Raw genomic sequence first — 19,483 nt, forward strand, 5'->3', positions numbered from 1 at the left:
TGTTTGACTATATCTGCGCTCAGTGCCACTAAGACTTCAATGGCCGCAATGACCTGCAAGTGTGCTTTCCAGTGAAAGTAGGCTAACATGGATGCTCCAGCAAGATCCTCTTTCAGCGTTTTTTGAAATTATAGACTAGTGAGCAGCACGTCTGCGAACAGTAGTTGTAAAACTTCTTGTATTTTCCTACGCGTTTCGTCTAACTGTCGTAGACTTCTTCAGGGAGTTTTACAAGTGTGACTAAACGCCTGTATTTATAAGCCAAAGTTACAGGGGCCGATGACCGTAAAGTCTCGGCCGGACTTACGAACAGGAACAGGCGAAGTTGCGAAAAATTTGTGAAAAATTTAACACGTGTAAGGCAAGGTGAGAAAATATTTTTTGGGCCTCGGTTTTAGCTAACAGTTAGACGAAACGCGTAGGAAAATACAAAAAGTTTTACAAGTACTGTTCGCAGGAGTGCTGCTCACTAGTCTATAATTAAAAAGTTGTTGAAAGCGTTCTCTTGTTCTTTTCCCCCGACAAATAACTCATAAGGGCTCTGCCCTAGTCGCAAAATCTGGAACAAATCGGAAACTAAATCCAACCAGAACTAGTAAACTTCTCACTTCTGAGGCTGAAGTTGGACGGGTTGTTTCTTATACTGCTCGTACTTTTTTCTCCTATGTGGGACCGATGACACGCTCTTAAAGGAGTATCCCCATGAAAACAACTTTGTTCAATCCAAAGGTACGCTTGCCGCCATTCAAGGTAAGGTTCTTATCTTCCAGCCTTGCCAATAGCTCATGCAGATCTCGATCCTGTTCAGCGACCGTCTTACCGTGAACAACCGATTCATCCGCAATGTTTACAACTCCATGAATGTCTGCGATAACTTGTCTGTTGATGTGTTCATATTTCTCAGGAGCTGCATTTACTCCAAGGCTCACTCTCTTACAAGGAAACAAACCTTCATGTGTTAGAAAGGTGGTAATGTCCCTGCAATCTGGATGGAGCTCAATCTGTTGAAAACCGTGATGCAAATCTAACCTAGAGAAAACTGAACTTCCATTAAGTTTTTCTAAAACCTAATCAACAGTGGATATCGACAAGCGTTCTCTAACTATTGCCTCGTTTGCTCGTCGCATGTTCACACAAAGTCTAATGTCGCCATTAGGCTTACGTGCAATGAAAAATGAGCTTTCCCATGTGGTGGGGCCTTCCACCCCTTCAATTATATCGGCATGTAACAGCTCTTTCATTTTAGCCTCCACGTTTTGACATAGTGCAAATAGTACTCGCCTCACCTTTTGTGCCACTGGTGGTACATTTGGGTTTACATGTAACTTCAATTGAAAGTCTTTGAGCTTTCTAATTCCGCTGAAAACTTTAGATACTGAGCTTTCAGTGAATCTGCAACGTCACCCCTTATCTCATTGCAGTTATCACCCACAGGACTAACTCTTGGCCCAAGATCCTTTGCAGTACCATCTCCCAGAATGCAACGCCCTTTCTTGACCACTATAAATTTAGAGGTTACTTAAGTATTCACTAAGGAAATTTCAACTTAAAATTGGCCAACGACATCAATTTTATTGCCAGCATAAGCAAACAGTTTCTTGGAACAATGTTCAATGTCCCCATTCTTCCCCAATCAAATTGCTTACAGATCTAGAAACAATCAAAACTTCCTGAGCAATACCATTAATATTCACTTTCATCATAGACTCACTTGAAGATGATACCCACAAAAATATTCTTCGTTGTTTTCAGTCACCACAAAATCAAAAGCAGGGTTTTCCATACCACAACTGTTGCCTTCCCGAGGATCTTCAACATCGTTTGTCTGTCTTCCCGAATTCTTTTTGTTGTCACACGCTTTTCTTGAATTGGCCTCTCTCCCTCTCTCAGTTGCCGTTTTAAGGCAAGGTGACAAAAATATTTTGGGGGCCACGGCCTTAGCTAAAACCGTGGCCCTCCAAAAAACTTAGTTACATAGATTAGCTATTGTCACAGTTTTCTTGTACCACACAGTACAATCTAGGTTTGGTAGAATATAATTGATAACGTTCTTAATACGGGCATGACTGCAGTTGAAAGTAGTCTTAAAGACAATAGTCCTGCCTGGGCGAGATCTCTGCTTAGTTCCTATACACCTTTGCCATAATGGCAGCAGCCGAGTGAAGACTAAAGTTAATGCATAAGGACGAGGCCACCCGGGCATGCGGGATTTGTGCACTTGTAAGCGTTTGTCAAAAAGTTTCTGGCGCAATTTATTAATCCAAAAAGCTTTGTCTCTCAAAGGATCGATTACTAATATAGCTAAGGCTCAAGTTATGTACAATGCCATGCCACTGCTGTGTTCCTTTATGTACTACTAGGGGATATCGCGACGAAAACGTTTAAAAAATATCTTACTCCAAGTTTCCCAAAGAAAACTTGCGAGAAAGCAATGGCTTCATGCTATCCGTTTAGAGGAAGGAAAAAACTTCAAAGTCTTGGACTCGATCATGCTCTGCTCGCACTGTTTCAAAAAGGAAGACTTGAAGAAAACTTTAGCGGGCAAAATATGCCTTCAAACCAGTGCCGTACCTTCGGTATTTCAGTGGCGTACTTCGCCGCGCAAAAGAAAGCCTCCACCTCAAAGATCCACTTGTCAAGCAACTACTCATCAATCATCCAGGGCTTTATTCATGGTGTGCACAGAAAGTAGCGTAAATGAGAAATCGAATCAACAGCTAGAGAGTCAGATTACAACCGTAGAATCTAATGAAAACAACGTCGAAAATGAGGCAAAGAGAAAAGATGTCAAAACTCAGACCGATTTGGCCGAGTTGAAGGATGCACGGATTCAGACTGATCAGAGTGTTGTCGCGCTTGTGAAACAGTATGAAATGAGAATAGAAGAGCTCCAAAGAGAAATAGAAGGCATTTCAAAGAAGAATGAATGTTTACATGTAAAAAGTAGACTTTTTTCTTTTGAAAGATTTCGCCGCGACAATTCTGCTGTCCTTCTACACTTCGTTTCCTAAGGAAGCTCCTAACAACGCTGTTTTAATGGAAATCTACAACTATCTAGACCCCAGAACGTGTTATATGATTCTTTAATTCCACTCTAGTAAACGGAAGCATCTTCTGAAGTGAATAGCACCACATAGATTCAGGGAACTTAACGGGAACATGTCGTTTAGCAGTGGAGTGTGAACTTGTGTTGTTTGCCGAGCGTAGTTGTTTTCGTTTAAAATAAGGATTGTTTGGATCAGGATCAATGATGTTTTTATCCTTTCCGCTCTTGATGTATTTAAGAACCCTAAAGTATAAGAAATTAGGTCAATTTAAGTGCAAGGAATCACAATTGACAATTTTGTCAAGCAATCAAAACACCTCGAAGTACGCATCTTGTGCTCGAGACTAACCTTTTCACAAGCTCTGCTTTTGTCTTTAAACCTTTCGCTGGGTTACCTCTGCACTTCAACTAGGACTCAAGTCCTCAGTCTTAAATTGTGAGAGATTTCTATCTCCTAAGGAAGCTCCAGGAATGTCATTTTCGGTGAAAAAGCTCGAGGAATTGTGAGAGTTTGTATTCGCGTCAGACGCCGTATGGGTTGCCCGGATGGCCTTGCTTTTGTGAAATTATTCATAACTAGTCTCAGACCTCCATCGGATTTTTCGCCGTCAAAGCAAGGTTGAGTAAGAACCACGCCGTTCTCGAATTCGACATGTGTTACTGGTGTAGGGTACTTCAGCGACTGCCTATGGCTTGGGACCATATCTTCCGCGAGCACTTCGGACGAACAAGTAATAAATCGTTATTTTACCCGGAGCCTGAGAGATCTATGCGCAGTAGAGAGTTCTCAGCGTGTTTGAGTCATCCAGTCCTCTGCAAGTTCTTTTGATTAGCCCTAGCATTCTGTTGGCTTTAGACACAATAATATCAATGTGCGAATTCCAATTCAAGTGCTCAGTAGTTGTTTAACCCAAGTCTTTGAATTCTTTAACTTCTTCCACGATGGAATTGTCCGAGGAAAATTCAGAGACATAAGGTTGTTTTCTCTTTGTTATTCTCGTGCACCATTTTCGCATGGCTGGGGCAGCTGTTTCCTCTTTCGTGAGCCGTTTTATGTATCCCTTTTCCATGTCTACGTCAATAGTTTTCTTGTAATTTGCAGCCAACTCAGGATCACTAGTAAGTCTCTTCTCAAGAAATTCAAGTCACCGAGCTGCAGTGTTAAAGTTGTCAGGAAGACTAATAACGTCATCACACCAAATCGAGAGAACCTCCCAACGACCTTGCACCTTCCATGTACTTTCTCTCAAGAATTTCATGACTCTTCCATGTTCAACTGAACGTTGGGTATCGTTATCATAACGTCAACCAAAGTTCTCTGTTCGCCACCAGCTTTTACGGTTTCAATTGAGCTCTTCGTCTGGAGTTACCACATGAACTTTATAAATAGATTCTTGTTCTTGAATATGAACAGGTACCCGGCCAGTAACAGTCCAACCAATCCTAGTGCGAACACCAATAGGGGAACCCCTCGAACCACGCCGTATTTCCAGGGGGACTATGAGTTCCGCGGCATCACTACTAAGGAGTAAAGTGACTTCAGTCCCCACAAGTTTCGTCAGCCTTAAGTCTGAGAGGTGTGGCCACTTTTTTTGTAGCTCCTGGATTTTCACTATCTTTTCAGGTACACTCAGGTGATCAACCACAAGGACTCCACTCACATCAAATTGGGTACCAAAGTCATTTACTGGACTGACTTGTACATTAACACGCTTCGTCTGCAACTCAGATGTTTTCTGAATTCCATTTAAGAACACACTTTCCAAGGGGCCATCCAAACCAAGCTTTTCAGCAACATCTGATAACAGCAAGCTCCAGGTGCTTCCTGTGTCCAAGATTGCGTGAGTGTTAAAGTATCCCTTTGGACCATAGAGGATAACTGGTACCACTTGTAACAGCAAAGAGGTTTTACTGCTTTGATGAGAAGGGTTAGAGTGTTAAGTTGATAAACCGACTGCCCCTAGAACCACTGGGTTGGCAGCTGATACTGCATCACCATTCTCCTCCATTGAGGTAACGTTCCTTAAATTGCGCTACAATGCATTATGTGATCGTGAGCACCCACTCACACCACACTGTTTCTTATTTGAACAATTACTTAGCTAATGTTAAGGACTTAGGCATGAGAAGCACAAATCATGTTTTTGTACTTCACCAAGGTGTTCCTACCCACTTAGGGCCTTAAACTTGGGGCAAGAGGATAACTTGTGTCCCTGGCCATCTCTCGATATCAGAAAAGTTCCTAACTTCTCGAGGTTTGTCATTTTGTACACGAGGCGTTTTCCTGAGTCTATCCAATGTAACTTTTACAACAAGAGAGGGTTTTCCAAATCTAGATTCCAATTCCTTTAGTGCTTCATAGTAAGAATCTCCACAGTAACCATATCCTTCAATTGCAGACTTCGCTCTTCCAATCACAGAATTCTAAAGATGTTACATTTTTCCATCAAGGGAAAGATTAGCATCATGAAAAATCGATTTAAACATTGAAGACCAATCAGACTAGCGTAAAGGATCACCATCAAACTTTTGTAGGTGTAATTTAGGAAGAGAGTCCCGAGTAGAATGAGCACAGAACGGGGGTTTGGGGTTGTTTATACTTGTTAAAGCTGATGGCTGTGCTCGTAAGTCTCCAATCCATGAGTGATAAGATGGCAATGTTTCTTTAGATTTGTCAGACCTTGAGCTCTGATGGACTTTGAATGAGACAGCTGATTTTGTCTGTTGTAATAATGGTGTTAATTTAACAGCTTCTATTATGATGTTTGTTGACAACACAGTTCCATGATTCAGTTCTACTTCATGGAAAATATCAGTGAGGAGTTTGGGGATCATGGGTAAGTGTCCCACCACAGCATTTGATTGTTAAAATTCCAAAGATTCATCCACAAAATCGAGCAATCAATTCGGCAGAGTTTCAGGGTCATGATCTTCATTTTCAAAGATTGCTTCTTCTGCTGCGAGACGTGCAACCTCGTCCTTGGCTTCCTGAGTCTTTCTTCTTCCTTCGGCCTTACATTTGAGCCTTTCAGCTTCGTCTTCAACAAGTTTAAGTTTTCTTTTAACCTCCAGTTGTTTTTCGAACTCCTCCATTCTTTGCTGTTCCTCCAAGGTAAGCTCTTTCACTTTAATTTCCGCTGAGGTCATTCTCGCACGAATTTCGGCTGCTTGAGAGGATCTCGCCGCAGTAGAAGTTTTGCTTAATTTAACGGAGCTCAATCAGCTAAAACTTTCCTCTGCTCTTTCGAAAAGGTGCGCATTAGCCTCCAATTTAGCGTCTTGAACTCTTTCGAGCTGTTCCCCGTACCAATTTAAAGTGGTTTCGTGTTCATTCTCTGGGATTACAGAGACGAGCTCATCATTAAGGTCTTCCGCCTCGATGAGAAATTCTTGTAGTTTGCTTAAGTAGTCACAAATAATAGCTTTCCGTCCATGTGACTCAACGGTTAATACTAATTTCCTCAAAGTGTTAGTTATTCTTCTTTTGATCGTAGCACGTTTATTTTTTAAACTCGTAACTTTCCTACTCGCTGTTTGAGTTGTGTTAGTTGAATCCAAAGGGCGTCCGCCATCGCTGATCGCTTCGGTTGAATCCATACCCAATTTCACACCACTTCTTCGATTCGCTCGTCCGGCTTCCAAGGACCGGAAAATGTTGCCGAAACTTTAACTCAAAGCCATTTGCATTTTCTAACCATAATTGATTCCAGTTCTGACAGCCAGGTTACAAAGTTTCTTACTTAGTACGTCATAAAATATCAACGTAAATGTACACTCCGCAAAACACTGCCAAGCTATATTGTTCTGCGGCGGTAACACGCTGACTGTTGTCGATCTCTCGGCATTGAAGTTACAGAACTCGGTGTAATATATTGCTAGTGATATAAACCCACGAGGTCAAACAACATGGCCGCTTCAACACAACTTTATTCCAGCAATGTATTCTGGGTACATACACAGTAACCCTAGAGGGTACTTAATATATTACACTGCTTTCCCCTTACAAATAAGATATCCTTACCAGTAACACAATAGTAGCCATAACATTCACTACAGGTTCAGTCGGTCGACAGGTTTCCTAATTCTCTCTGATCGCCTCAGAACAACCGGCGATGGTGTGTTTAAATTCTCTTCACTAATACTAGAATTAGGCTCATCATCTTTATCTGAAAAATTGACTGGTGGCTGCGGCACCCCGGATGAAACTTGGCTATTATCTACACTTAGAGTGGGTTGCTCACACAGTTCTGGGACAGGTATGTCCAACTCTCTAGTTTCATATGGCACCTGATCATATGCTTTAATTAAATGATCAACATGAACATATCTGGTCTTATAGCCAGTCTTAACTAAATATGTTCTGGGTCCACAGACCTTAACTACCCTTCCCAGAATCCACCTCTCAGTATTGCTACGGGCTTGAGTATTTCTCACTCGAACTATGTCATTCTCTGCAAACAGCCTATCTTGATGACCCTTTAAATCCTTATATTCCTTCTGCTTATTTTGTTTACTCTCTACGGTTTTGGCTAGATCAGGTTTCACTAGAGTTAAACGAGTACGCAGTCTACGTCTCATCAGCAGTTCTGCTGGCGTAGCACCTGTGGTGCTGTGTGGGGTGGTACGGTATCTCAAGAGGAAGTCTGCTAGTCTATGTTTGATAGACCTTCCCTTGTTTCCCTCTAGAACTTGTTTGACAAGCGCCTCCTTTACCACCCTGACTGATCTCTCAGCAGCACCATTTGATTGTGGGTGATAAGGAGGAGTTAGGGTATGTTTAATGCCATTTTTATACATAAACTCAGCAAACTCACTTGAAACAAATTGTGGCCCATTATCTGATACCAACTCCTCGGGCAAACCATGTTGGGCAAATATAAGACGCAACTCATTTATGGTTTTCTCTGTGGTGATTGAGGTCATGTGCTTAACCTCTATCCATTTTGAAAAACTATCAACCACCACAAAAAAAAAATCACTCCCTTTCTGACAAAAATCAACATGAATACGCTGAAAGGGTCGCGTGGCCCATTTCCAGGGTATCAATGGGGCACAAGGTGGAGAGGTCCGCACATCCTGACACACTGAGCATAGTTTAATCTTTTGTTCAATTTCCTCATCCATCTTGGGCCACCAAACACAGGTGCGTGCTATTGCTTTCATTGCACAAATGCCTGGGTGCTCCCAATGCAACTCCTCCAACATCTTTTCCCTAAATACTGGGGGAATGATCACCCTGGAACCCCAGAGAATGCAATTTTGTTCGCAAGAAAGTTCATGTCGACGGGTGTAATAGGGTTTTAAATCTTCATCACAAACCTCTGGCCACCCCACCATGACCCAATCAAGTACCTTGCTTAACCCTGGATCCATCAATGTAGCTTTTCCAATCTCTTTTGCAGTTATGGGGAAATCTTTGTCAATGGCACTTACATTGTAAATCTCACTCTCACTGCCAATCTTAGACTCTTCATGGGGTAATCTAGAAAGGGCATCACAGTTGCTGTGCTTCTCGGAGCTCCTGTACTCAATGTTATAGTCATATGCTGAAAGGACAAGTGCCCAGCGCTGCATACGGGCAGCTGCAAGTGTGGGTATAGCAGCTTTTGGGCCCAAAATAGCCAACAATGGCTGATGGTCAGTTACTAAAGTGAACTTTCGTCCATATAGAAACTGATTAAATTTTTTTACCCCGAAAATAATAGACAAGGCCTCCCGTTCAATTTGAGCATAATTTTTCTCACTTGAGCTGAGGGTACGTGATGCATATGCTATTGGCCTTTCTTGACCATCCTCCATTACATGACTAAGCACTGCCCCCAAACCATAACTCGATGCGTCACAAGCTAACTTAAGCTCACGATTTAGATCATAGTGGACCAACAGCGACTCACTGGTGAGGCCCTCCTTGCATGCCTCGAAAGCTTTCTGGCAGTCATCTGTCCATTCCCATTGAATAGTTTTCTGCAAAAGCCTATGCAGAGGTGCTAAGGTTGTAGCCAGCCCTGGCAAAAAGGAATGATAATACTGAACCATGCCCAGGAAGGACCTTAATTCACTCACATTCTTTGGGGCTGGGGCTCTTTTCACTGCACTGATCTTCTCCTCCACCGGTTGCAGGCCTTCGGCACTTATTCTCAGACCTAGATAAACCACTTCAGGTTTCAAAAACTCGCATTTTGCCAGTTTTAAATGCAAATTGTATTGGTGTAGCCTGTCCAACACATCAGCAAGTATCTTGAGATTCTCTTGCCAGTCATTGCCCCCTATCAAGATGTCATCTTGTTTACAAACACATTTTTCAATTCCCTGAAGAATTTGATCCATTTTTGCTTGAAAGATTTTTGGGGATGACTTGACCCCATAGGGCAATTTCTGGTAGGAATAAAGGCCTTTATGAGTGGTAATTGTCAAGTACTCTTGACTTTCTTTGTCAACATTCAGCTGGGCATAGGCATGTGATAGATCAAGCTTACTAAATACCTTAGAGCCAACCAGAGCAGCATACAAATCCTGAGTAGTAGGTAAAACATATTGCTCATCTTCAACTGACTGATTGATAGTGGATTTGTAGTCTCCACATATTCTGACAGTGTTATCAGCCTTTGGCACTACCACAATTGGGCTAGCCCAAAGTGACCTGTCAACTTTCTTAATAACACCATGCTTTTCTAGTTTGTCTAACTCTTTTTCGACTTGCTCTTTTAAAGCATATGGAACCCTACGCGCTTTCACGAATACAGGTTTTGCATCGCCTCTCATAGTAATATGGGCCTCAAGGCCCGTCATACCTTTGTAACTCTCAGTAAACAATTCGCTATGTTTAGATAGCAACTCATTCAGTTGACTATCAGCACTCCTAGGGTCTCCCTTGGGAATACAAAATATCTCACCCCACTCAAACTTAATGTGCCGCAGCCAGTTTTTACCAAGTAAAGTAGGTTTTGCATCATAATTGGCTACAAGAATGGGTAGAGAGTATTGTTTACCCTTATACACTATGTCACACTGCATTTCCCCTGACACATCAAGTAATTCACCCGTGTATGTCTTAAGTGTTACTTTAGAAGGAGACAGAGGCTTGTCTGCAAACCTCTCTAGATATTCACTTCTACTCATTATTGAGAAATCTGCAGCTGTGTCTAACTCCATCATACACAGTTTACCATTGATTTCCATTTCTACAGTGTACCTATTGCAATTAGGCTTGTTTTGGTCAAGCGAATTCAGAGAATAAATTCCTAATTCCTCATCCTCACACTCATCATTGCCTGATTCTGAAGCCTGTACACTATGAATTTTACCCTTTTTCTTTTCATCCTTACTGCGACAAACAGAAGCTAAATGCCCAATCTTGGAGCACTTGTAGCATTTTGCTGACTTAAATTTACAAGACTGACCTGAATGATTACCCCCACACCTAGGACATGACAATTGTTCAGTGTTCTTCTTTTCAGTGTTTTTACTTCCTTGTTCTGTCAACTTGTTGACTTGAACAGTTTCACTGCGTGAAGGGTGAAATTCTTGGGTGTTCCTGTCTGCCATCTCCATGGTCTTGGCAATACTGCAAGCCTTTTCGAATGTGAGGTCATCTGTGTTCAGTAGTTTGTTTTGTATCTTCGGATTGTTCAGTCCGCATACGAATCGGTCACGTAACGCCCGATTGAGGAATTCACCATAATTACAGTGGACCGCCAATCTCTTCAAAGCCAGCACATAATCGCTAACTGATTCTTCGGATTTTTGATTTCGCGTGCCAAAGTGAAAACTTTGTGCGATTTCCAGGGGCTTCGGGTTGTAGTGTTTCTCCAAGACTTCCACAATGTTAGTGAATGACACATCCTTCGGTTTAGTGGGCGCCAATAAGTTGCTGAGGGTTGTGTATACCTCTGGCCCCACTTCTGTCAGGAAAATGGCACGTTTCCTGTTCGCTACCACAAGGTTGGTGGCAGCGCTTCCCTCTCCTGTTGTCGTTACAATGTTGTTGGCTGTAAAGAACATTTCCATCCTCTCAACGTAGGCACTAAACGTTTCACGTGCGACGTTGAACTCGCCAACACGTCCAAATAATCCACTCGCACTAGTGCTGGCCATCTTCTATGCCACAACACACACAGCGTTGTCCAAAGACCTTGCACTTTTGAATGACGTGGAAAAACGACCGATCCTCGTCGCCAAAATGTAATATATAGACCGGTTCACGCTCTTGAGTGCATGCTGGGTAATTAGGGCAAGCAAATCCAAAATGGCGGATACGAACAACACTCTTTTGCTCGATCTGAATACTTATAGTTCAATATAGAAGTCACAGCTACATTTTGAGCTCTTTATGTTATTGCCATCTCGCTCAAAAGTCGTTGACAGTTCAATATCCCAACAACACGATCATGGCCACGCACCTCGAAGTTTTTTGGAACTTTCATGTGGGGAATTGCAGTTTTATCTTAAACAGCGAGGTTTGCCCTCTGGAGGGACACACTCGGATCTTGCTGCTCGTGCTTTGGTAGCTTTTGAACATAAAACGCCTATTCGAGATTCGGCCGAAAGCCAAGCCAAGTCACTACAAAATGAACATGTAGAACTACTACGCACATGCGGTATAAAGGATCCGTTATCCATGGTCGATTGGGAGGACTGTGTAACAAAGTGGCCGCATACAAACATTGGTCAAATATTCTCGTTTATACTTGGAAAAAAAGCTTTCGACACTGACTATATTGGTCAATATAAAATCAGAAAAGCGTATTCATACTTTAAAAGTGGTTTTGTGCACACTGTATACTCAAAAACAATTCATGGACAAGACAAAGTTCTGTTGTTTGCATCTGTCACTCCATCTCAAAGAATTCGCGAAGAACCTCATAAAGTGTGGATAATTTGTAAATCTCCCGGTGAAATTCTTGGGGCATATTGTAGCTGTACAGCTGGATACAGTCAGTGCTGTAATCATGTCATAGCCCTTTTATATAAAGTTGAGTTTGCCAACCAGAAAGGTTTCACAGATCCTTCCTGCACAGATAAGGCATGTGTGTGGAATAATACTAGCAAGAAAGACATCCAACCCATGAAATTAAAGGACATGGTGTTCCAAAGCCACAAGGTAGTCAAAGAAAACCCAAGTTATGCTATTAATAGCAAGGAAAAACAGAACTTTGATCCTCGGCCAGAATCCTTGAGGGTTGTTACCGAAGAAAGCAAGCAAAAGTTTCTAGCTTCTCTTCGAAACATAAATCCTGATGCTGTCATCCATATTTCATATGCACCACCAACTTCTGATGATGTTCCCCCATCACTACAAATTATAGCTGATGATATATCCTCTAAAAACAATGGTGTAGATGCTGATGAATTAGTGAGACAATTTCTGGAACAATTATCTTTCAATGACAGTAGCATTAAAGAATTAGAAAAGGCCACAAGGGATCAGGCTAACTCCAGTATATGGAAAGAGCAAAGAAAAGGTAGAATAACTGCATCTCATTTTCATGAAGTATACACAAAGACAAAAACAATTCTTAGAAAAAGAAAGCCAAATTGCAAAGTAACACCTCTTCTTGAGCGAATTTTAGATTGTACCGATCTGTCAATGATACCTGCCATTAAATGGGGAAGAGAACATGAGAGAGATGCTGCTGCATCATTCTTTGCACAAGAATCCAAAAAACACAAAAATGCAAAGCTTCAGACTTGTGGCTTGTTTATATCTAAAACTTACCCTTTTGTGGGAGCTACCCCAGATGGTATTTTTCACTGCGATTGCTGTGGTCATTCTTGTATTGAGTATAAATGTCCATACTCACTTGCAGACATGAAATTTGATGAGCATTGGAACAATACAACTTATCTAGAATTAGTGAATGGGAATATCATGCTCAAGAGAACCCACAGTTATTATTACCAGATACAAGGACAAATGGCCCTAACAGGATGTCCTAAAACCTTTTTTGTTGTTTGGACTCCACTTAGTGGTGCTCATATTGAAATTATTGAGTTTGATTTAAAACTGTGGCAAGATATCATACCAAATCTAACAATTTTTTTCAAGACTTATGTTGCTAGGGTGTTGCTAGGTACTAGGCCTATTTATTATTGTGCTGTCTGTGAAAAACCCTGTCTTGAACCAGATGAAATTGAATGTGATGATGAAAACAGTGTTCAGTGTGAATGTTGTATGCTATGGTTTCACTGGGCCTGCTCAAATTTTGAACAAGAATCAACATTCATTTGCAGATTTTGCAATGAACAAGCAATAGATAATGATTAAAATTATAGAGTGGAAGCAATATGACCTCAACAAACTACTAAATAGTACAAAATAGTGCGGATGAAACCAAAACATTATAGTATTTAGTATTACTAAAGTTTCAAAGTTATTGTTTGAACATTGTTGTAGCTATATACAAACATGTTTGTGTAATTCCATAAAGGAATTGTATTCTAGAAGATGTGTAAATAAACTTGACTACCATAGCTTATAACCTGTGAGAAAATTGAATGGGAACATTTTGGACTGGTACAAAATGCAAACATAATTGATGAAATGAAATCTATGTACTCAAAGGCTTTTTCATATTACATATTGCTGCACAAATGATGATTATGTCATCCAAATGGGAAAGAATGCTAATGGGAATTTCTTGCTTTAACATAGCAAAGTCTTTAATTCGCTTGATAGCCTGCTCGACATAAATCCGTACATTAGCAATAAGTGATGTGTTCCTAACATCAGCACCTGACATCTGGAGATTGGAATGCTTGGAGGGTGGAATTGTTAGAGAACATTGGTAGTATGCTAACAGGTCATGAATCTTGAATCCCCTGTCTGCCATAACTTGGTCATGTGGCTGAAGATAGTTTAAGAAACCACTGTTTTCTACAATAAAAACATCAGATGACCTCCCACTGAAGGTCTCAGAGACAAATGATATGTGGCCATTTGGTGTTATCCCTATCAAAAACTTTAACGTGTAGTGTTGTTTGTAATTTGACCAACACATTGCCGCATTCTCTAAGCTTGATGGGGTTTCAGAGAATAGTTCTGTGCAGTCAATGATGACTCTACACTTTCTGTAATATCGTCGAAACATATCAGGCATATTTCTTTGAATTAAATACCTATCTGGCCAGGAAATCATCCACTTTAATTCTTTAGACATCAGCTTAACCCAAGTGGTAAAGACAGAGCTGACAGTCGCCTCGGAAACTTTGAACCTTAAAGCCAGATCAAATACAAAGAGTCCTAGCTTGATTCGCATCATGGTTAGCAAAAACTCTTGCTCCAAGGTTAGAGCTCTCTGTACATTATTTGACCTGGGCTTGGTGGTGTCCTTCAAAGCACTTTCTTTGTCTCCTTTCCAGTAGTGCATACACATGGCTTTTTCAAAGAGTGTATTAAACATCAATTGAAATGTTTCTACGTTAGGGAATCCAGTGAAACGCTGGACATCTTGCTCTGTTGTTAAATCAGCAAACTTCATACTTCCGTATGTTAGCGGATTTATTATCAAGCATTGAGTTCCTTCTTCTTTGAAGCTTGAGTTATTGGATGCCTCAGCAGTAGAGACAACTTCGTGTCTTGCCACAAGCTTTCTTTTCTTGGGTGAAGGTTTGTTAGAGTCACTTGGCACCATATACAAAGTTGGAGTTGGTGAGGAGTACGTTGGCTTTCCATATTGAAAGTGATTCGAACAAACAGTCTTGTAGTTGCCGGGTTCGAATCCAACAAGTCCTTTGGATATGCTGGCAATCCATTGGGCTCTTTTCTTTGGATCCTTCGGAATAAAATGCCAGCGAAGATTTTCGACATGTGACCGTTTCACTATCTTTTTTGGATATCTTGAGTCGTTGTTACAACCTCCAACACAACATCGGTAGTTAACCATTATATATCTTATTTTTTGACGCATTAAAATCGAAAATACAGAGCTCAAAATGTAGCTGTGACTTTTATCTTGAACTGTCAATACTAAAAATTGCGACCAGTTCTGAAACAAAGCCGATATTCATTAAGTATTCAGATCAAGCAAAAGAGTGTAGCCGAGCGTGTCCGCCATTTTGGATTTGCTTGCCCTAATTACCCAGCATGCACTCAAGAGCGTGAACCGGTCTAATTGCTAGTGATATAAATCCACGAGGTCAAACAACATGGCCGCTTCAACACAACTTTATTCCAGCAATGTATTCTGGGTACATACACAGTAACCCTAGAGGGTACTTAATATATTACACTCGGTACATCCCGTTCAACGAGAACACAGATAGCTACGAGCCCTATAGGTCTTCGAGCTAGTCAAACATCTTTTTCTTCAACATTTTCTCTTCAATCAGTCCGAATTCTTGCGTAACGTCATCATGTCTCATTGCTACACGTGCAAAGAAATTGAGCGAAAAATGCGTTTTCCAAGGCGAGCTCGGGTTCATGTTGTTAGGGGCCACTATTATCAAGACGACCCTAGTAGTGAATCAGCTTTCTATCCAAATGTTGGGCTTAGGTCGCTCTTCGAAACTTTTAAGGCCAAGTGTCTCGCAAACGCCGCGGATTTGAGAGAAAGCTATCAGCATTCAACCAGAAGATTGGTTTACAAATTCCCAGTCCCTTTTGTGGTTGGCACTTTTCCGATAGAACATCGCTGGGGCAATACCATACGCGAAACCTGTTATACCAGATTCGTCTGCGCCACCGCAAAATGCAATCGATGTGGTCGCCGTCGGCCGACAAGGGTTGCTACGGCCTTTCCAGATGGACGAAGAAGAAATATTACAATGGGGAGATATCGACGACGAAATAGAAATATTACACTAGGGAGACATCGACGACGAGATAGAAATATTACACTGGGGAGATATCGACGACGAGATAGAAATATTACACTGGGGAGATATCGACGATAGCCACGAAGTAGAAAAGCTATTACGATCAGAATGATGTACCCGCTTAATCAATGTAAATGCGTCAGATAGTAGCTGAATCGAATTAAAGGTCACTTAAGAGGCAAATAGAGCTGTAACTCTCTAAAGTAGGTGAAATCTCTCTGGTCGCCTATCTCTCTCTAGACGTAAAGTGTGGCACATTTTTCACCTTTCCGTCTCCCTCAAAAAGAAACGTTAATAAAAGATTTTCTTCGGAGTTAAGGCTATAGATCTATCATTCGAAACTATCTTCACATCATGCGCAAGTACTGGCTCTTTTGATAAGTTGTTCGTTAATTTATAGCGTGTTAATGACAATAATGTTACCAAAGTGCCACATGTTAGGGTAACAGCCATTTTTAAGGGGTAAAAGCCCATTTCTATGGCTTTAAAGAGATAGATTCGCGACTTATAAATGCTGGTAGGTTCACTCGCTTACCCTTTAAATTTTCTAAAAATACCATTTTGCTGACCAATCCGCAACATCGAGTGCAGACATTTGAAGTTTAAAAGTATTGAAAACGTTGGAGTGGGAGAGGAACTGAAAAAAGGCGTGAAGTGGTATTGAGGTTAGGGCGCTTAGATTTTTTTTTTCACCAATGCGACGGATTGTTTTTTTTTTTCTCTGAAAGAGTTAAAGAGTTGGCAAAGGTTGTGCTTTTCCCTTGACAAGATACTGAGGATTGCATGCTCTTCTCGTCAGTTGTTTTTTTCAGCAAGAGCACACATTTTCCGGGCTCCATAACGTGCTGAAGCCAAGTGAGATGTTGAGAGAACACGAGGAAAGCTTATAAATCAGGAACCGAGAACTACCTTTTTATCAAATTACCCTTTTATTCACTACTAACGAAAGAAAAAACTCATTTTTCTGTGCCTTCTTTAGTCCTTTTTTTGTAGGTATTAAACAGTGATGGTTGCGTTTTTTTGTTGCATCTCAGCCGTTATCTCTGATGTAAAAACTGATGTTGTAAAGTTGGAATTTTTCAGTTTTGCAGTTTCTTTGCCGTCTCATATCACGTTGAAAATGATCAAAATTCGAACGGCTCTATAAGTTTCCCGTCATTTTACAGCTCTGAGAGTTATGTTTTTAATCATCGCACAAGAGTTTGGAAAGAAAGGTTATGCATACTTAATCCTATCGTAGGATAGACACAAATGTTAAAGTCGAATTAACCTCCTTAACAAAAAACAATCTCAGCAGAATTGCACATTTCTCTCAGGAGCCCGTGCACCTAAGCATGATTAGTCAGCTCACATTGAACCTGTAATTAAAATCTTCATTAAAATTAGTCGATGAACTGTCATTTTGGTGAGTTTTAGGATCGTTTTGTAACAGGTAGAGTCAACATTAGTCACAGGCCTATACTTCACACAATACAAGTCACCCTATAAAACGAGATACCGTGTGATGGCCGTGACTCTTTTTAATTACTCAATTTTAATAGGGATCGGCTCATTTTTCGATTCTCTGTTGTTGTTGTTTTTTTAATGAAGATTTCTTTGTTGTTGTTTTTTACAAGCCAAAGTCGACGAACTGTTTTTGGAATCTATTGATTGGGTGGGCAAAATGCAAGTTTAATTAGTAAGCGGTATTTATCCTCATTAAATGTTTCCCCGAGCTGAGATTTGGGAATTAAAAAGAAAGTATTCCCCTCTAAAACAAGCATTTATTGGAAAAATATCTGCTATAGGTAATTCGAAGGTGATATGGCAATCAATTTCCCTTAAAATAAATGCTGGGCCCTGTGTTGTATTAGTAAACGTCCTTCCTTCTGAGTTGATTAGAATTAACAGTCCGTTAGAAAAAAATCAAATTTAGCTAAACTAAACGGGTTATACTGGAAATGAAGCTGAAAAGTATTAGAGAATGTTTCCAGCAGTTTCTTTCAGTTGCGTACATATATGTTTTTGCCTGATTACGTAGGTATTATTTCTTGCGCAGTTTTTATGAAATCTTATTTTTTACTTACTACAATTACAACGCAGCGACTCTTCAATCATGTTTCCATATCAATTAGTGATCAACTGTCCGTCATCACTAGGTCACATTATAAAACTTTTCATCGAATTTTTATACCTGTTATTAAGTGAAATGAAAGACTTGATCCAAACAAAAATCTTCTTTCATCAACTTATAGACTTGATGCATGGATTACCACAGTTTAAAAGCAAGACTTGCAGACTTGAGGAGTGTAGAATTAGAAGCGCTTCGTCGAGGAGACAACAAGGCTGCAGATAGGGTAAGTTACTAAAAAATGCCTAAATGACACACTACACGTGGCTTCAAATGAATGTCCTTAGACAGTAAGGGAAGAGGCTAAACCCCATTCATGCTAAGACGTATTTGCTTTAAGAGTGCGTAGATTAAGTTCAAAGCTTTTGGTATTGTGCCCACATCCAAATATCGAAAACAACGACAGCGGAAAAATTTAGTGCTTACGTTGATGATAAAGTGGATGCAAAGAGTTGATGGATTGTCAATAAAACGGAAACAGAATGTCACAAAAACGCTTTACGGTGTATGGGTGTATGGAGCAAGATTTAACTATACGTATCTCAAGCATTTCAATGAAGTATAAACGTTGCCAATTGGACTTCCTACAGTGACACATGGTAGTGGACTATTCGTTTAAACAAGGAGTGCTTTTATTGATACTTGCACACATTTTGCGTTTGTGGTCACCTCTTTCATTCTTTATAACATGCAATACATGTTTTAATTTGTTACGGCTATTCCTCAACAAGGCTTTACATTTTAGTCCGTTCCGTTCCTCATTTTTTGTATGTCATGTAGACCACAATCCTTCAGTAGTGATTTGACTCCCTATACTTTTTCGCACGTGGAAAAGCGCTTGTAAAATTTTAGGTACTTTAAACTTATATATGCACGATCCTTCGCAGTAAAGCACTATTTGAGCAATAGTGAAGATCAGACCTGAAAAAATTTCAGGCCTGTACGGGACACGAACCACTGACCTCTGCGATACTAGTGCAGCGATCTACCAATTGAGCTAACAAGCCAACTGGGAGCAGGCCATCAAATTAATTCGACATGAACCCGTAGATGATAAATCAAACAACAACAAACATATGAAACATATGTATGAACTTCGGTTATGAAAGGTATATGTGCACGATCCTTCGCAGTAAAGCACTATTTGAGCAATAGTGCTTTACTGCGAAGGATCGTGCACATATACGTTTCATAACCGCAGTTCATACATATGTTTCATATGCTTGTTGTTGTTTGATTTATCATCTACGGGTTCATGTCGAATTAATTTGATGGCCTGCTCCCAGTTGGCTTGTTAGCTCAATTGGTAGAGCGCTGCACTAGTATCGCAGAGGTCAGTGGTTCGAGTCCCGTACAGGCCTGAAGTTTTTTTCAGGTCTGATTTTCACTATTGCTCAAATAGTGATTTACTGCGAAGGATCGTGCACCTATACGTTTCATAACCGCAGTTCATACATATGTTTCATATGTTTGTTGTTGTTTGATTTATCATCAACGGGTTCATGTCGAATTAA

At 40.6% G+C, this 19,483-nt stretch overlaps 1 protein-coding gene and 1 pseudogene across 6 annotated transcripts in view; one reads left to right on the plus strand and one right to left on the minus strand.

Moving 5' to 3' along the window:
- The window catches only part of LOC148730909 (uncharacterized), a 97,670-nt pseudogene that overhangs the window by 51,803 nt on the left and 26,384 nt on the right, over positions 1-19,483 (minus strand). The gene's annotated exons all lie outside the window — the stretch shown is intronic.
- LOC111338402 (uncharacterized) overlaps positions 1-19,483 on the plus strand; it is a 67,738-nt gene that overhangs the window by 27,531 nt on the left and 20,724 nt on the right. For all 5 annotated transcript variants that reach the window (XM_088759606.1, XM_088759601.1, XM_088759603.1 and 2 more), the window contains one exon: positions 18,094-18,195. In XM_088759606.1, the coding sequence (XP_088615732.1) occupies positions 18,103-18,195 (93 nt within the window). In that variant the 5' untranslated portion in view covers positions 18,094-18,102. The remainder of the gene's footprint in view (positions 1-18,093; positions 18,196-19,483) is intronic.

Source organism: Stylophora pistillata, chromosome 5 (genome assembly GCF_964205215.1).
Source record: "Stylophora pistillata chromosome 5, jaStyPist1.2, whole genome shotgun sequence".
Taxonomy (NCBI): domain Eukaryota; kingdom Metazoa; phylum Cnidaria; class Anthozoa; order Scleractinia; family Pocilloporidae; genus Stylophora; species Stylophora pistillata.